Here is a 2,772-nt window from a genome sequence, read left to right on the forward strand (position 1 = left end):
TGAAGAAAGACGAGCCAGCTCCCCGTAACCATTACTAATCTGTCGCCCCTGGGGAGACTCACGAGCCATTTCGATGCGCTGCCCCCCCGTCCCAGCTTCTCTGTCCGTGTGACTGGCACGTCATATTGAGTGCACAGGCAAAAAAGCCTCATGGCTAACCATAGCCGTCCCCTGCTCGTGACAAGCAACGGTGACGAATATCTGGCTGCCGCGGAACCCTCTATGGCATCTACAGGCTCCAAGGCATTGCCGAAAACAAATGGGCAATTTCACGAGGCAACTCCCTTTCTACAACAAAGCTCACTACCAAAGTGTGCGCAGCCATCGTTGTGTATGTACGTGCTTGTACACAGATCAGACTACACATGTATATCCGCGTAGTTACTGGTTTTACGTATGAGGCAGAGCATACATAGTCAGCTACTTGCGGCCTGCGAAAATCTGGAGATCAGGGGTCGGTGTACGAAAAGGTGGCGTAGCACTTACCAGACAGGGGACTCAACACCCCTGTCACGGGTGCCGCTGTGCCCTGTCCGAAAAGGTCGCGCTCGGTTTCGTAGTTGCTCGACTTGGTCGTAGAGTCGTTCTTTTCTGAGGAGCCGAAGTCGAAGTCGCCGCCGAGGCTGCCCGTAGAGCCACTCGTTTCTGAGGAACCGAAGTCGAGGTCCGCATTCGGGCTCTTCTCTTTTTTCGCCTTGTCGGTTGGCTCTTCGCCCATAGCAGAGTCTGCCCCGCCGGCTGTCGTCTGGGGCAGGTCGTCAAGGTCGAAGTCCAAATCCAGATCAAGGTCCAAGTCGAAACCTTGTTCGCGCTGAAGTGAAGCAATCATAGAGACTTGGCGCGGGTCCTCATATGGACGTCACACTAATAACTCTGCTACCAGCAGTGGTACCCCCTTCACTAAAACAACCAGTTCCAGAGCTTAGGGCGATCCTTCATCGGAATCGTACCCTTTCCTTTCCTTGGTGCCTTACACACAGAGTACGTGGACATGTACAGGTGTACGCAGACATGCAGTCTTCTATGTAAGCATGTGTCCGCCCACCGACTGGGCGATGTGCGGAACCGAGCAGGACAGCCTTAGTACCTCGTCGCGGTAAGAGCAGAATGCCACATGGCCAGCTCAAGGCCTACAACACCGGAGTGAATGGGGGACACCTACGTGTGTGTGCGCCCAAGTGTGCATGCAAACACGGGTTCGTACATGTCGCCAGAGAGCAGGGAAAACGGCGTACACCACTGGGTGGACGGAGGTTAGCAGATAGCTTAGCTTACATCGGAGCCAGACCACTGCTGCACACAGGGACGCCCACGACTGCAACATTTTCTGACTTCACGCTGTAGACCAGATACGAATGAGAAACGGCTGTCCCGGATAGAGGAGTGTGACACGCGTGGTCAGACGCTTGAAGAGATTCAGGTCCAACATCCACCTGGCTAGGACCTTAAGCGCGCAGGGTGAAACAAACTAACAGATGCACCGCTTCAGACCAAACAGCCTCCAAACGGATAGCTCTGAATAAGGTGATACCACGAGAGCATCCAGCACCTGCTCTCCTAGCCTGCCTCTTACGCCAACACAGGCGAAAAAAGCTTCTAAGGTACGCAGATAGCTTTCAGACGTAAAGTAGGGATCTAGTTAGTTTCATCGTTGCCGCTCCGATCGCTTGAGGCTTTCTCCACACAGCGGAGCCTCTCAAAAAAACAGCCGGGCCAGCGGTTGAATTCAGAGCACCGTTCGGACATAGCTGACGTACCAGTTGCGAAAAACTCCCTTCAGCATCGGCCGGCTCTACTCCGGTGGCTTGTCTTTTTACCGGATGGATGTAGAATTGACTTCGGGGTTCAGGAGACGATGGCTCCCGGGGATGGATGCCGTCACCTTCCACATCGACCCTCTGTGACAGAGGGTACTCTGTGCTTCCGAAAGAGCCCGCGTGCCCGGTCAACTGTGGTGCCTGCGCCCCAGGCCGGACGTACAGCGCCGCAGCACCCTTTATTTCCCCCGAGAGCGCAACACCGCAGAATACAGCAGCACATGCGAAACCCACAACGCCGACCATGTTCGGCCGTGCTACAGACCACTTGACAGCTTGGTTTCGGCAGCGGGAGGAGGCTGAGGAATTTTTAACGGAGTGTGAACAAGACGACGTAGAGTTGGCAGCTTTTGCCTGCGAACACTTTCGTTCTGGACCAGCCGCAGTGTGCAGCGAGACGTCTGTCAAGGACATTGGATCCATTGTTGCGAGCACCACTTGAAAAACAACGGTCACCGGGAGGGGAGCTAAAGCTGTTGCAGGTGGCAGAGGGAGGAGCGAAGTGACACCCCCGTACCAGGTGGAGCCGAATGTAAAGACGGTCCTCACTAGCGGAGGTCATGTGCCAACAGCTGGGGAAACTGCTAGTGCTGGAGAGCCGTAATGATGAGCTGGCAGGGCAAGTGAGCCGAGCCCCAAGGAATAAGCGTTGGCAGATGCTCCTCGTTCCTCGCCTAGTAGTACGATGAAGACTGGAATTCACGGGGAACTCTGTCACCCCGCTTCCCAGCTTGGCTACTCGAGGCCAGGCGGCTGCTCACCCCCAGTATCGACTGTTCTTCGTCCCTGGTGTCGCAGCCATGCCTGGACCGCTACAGGACTGCACCGATCGGACGTCGGATGAAGACAATGGAGACCATTGAAGAAAGATACAAACCAGCGGAAACCCGAGAGGAGAGTCACGCCACAAGCGACTCTTGGTCAGCTTCAAAGCAGCGTTCCGGTGCACAGTCCG

General features: G+C 55.4%; 1 protein-coding gene across 1 annotated transcript; it reads right to left on the minus strand.

The window, feature by feature from the left end:
- Positions 1-17: 17 nt before the first annotated feature.
- Positions 18-2,771, minus strand: CSUI_011431 (uncharacterized protein). Its single transcript, XM_068071529.1, has 2 exons — positions 1,758-2,771; positions 18-811 (listed from the first exon to the last, which is right to left on the minus strand). The coding sequence occupies exons 1-2, from the start codon at positions 2,238-2,240 to the stop codon at positions 449-451; spliced, it is 846 nt and encodes a 281-aa protein (XP_067916495.1). The 5' UTR covers positions 2,241-2,771; the 3' UTR covers positions 18-448.
- Position 2,772: the final 1 nt, after the last annotated feature.

Source organism: Cystoisospora suis (genome assembly GCF_002600585.1).
Source record: "Cystoisospora suis strain Wien I chromosome Unknown contig_11740, whole genome shotgun sequence".
Taxonomy (NCBI): domain Eukaryota; phylum Apicomplexa; class Conoidasida; order Eucoccidiorida; family Sarcocystidae; genus Cystoisospora; species Cystoisospora suis.

Coding starts and splice junctions, on each gene's coding strand:
- CSUI_011431 (XM_068071529.1), bottom strand. CDS start 2,240: ATGGATCCAATGTCCTTGACAGACGTCTCGCTGCACACTGCGGCTGGT. Junction 812..1,757: donor AAGGGAGTTTTTCGCAACTG/GTACGTCAGCTA, acceptor GCTTCACTTCAG/CGCGAACAAGGTTTCGACTT.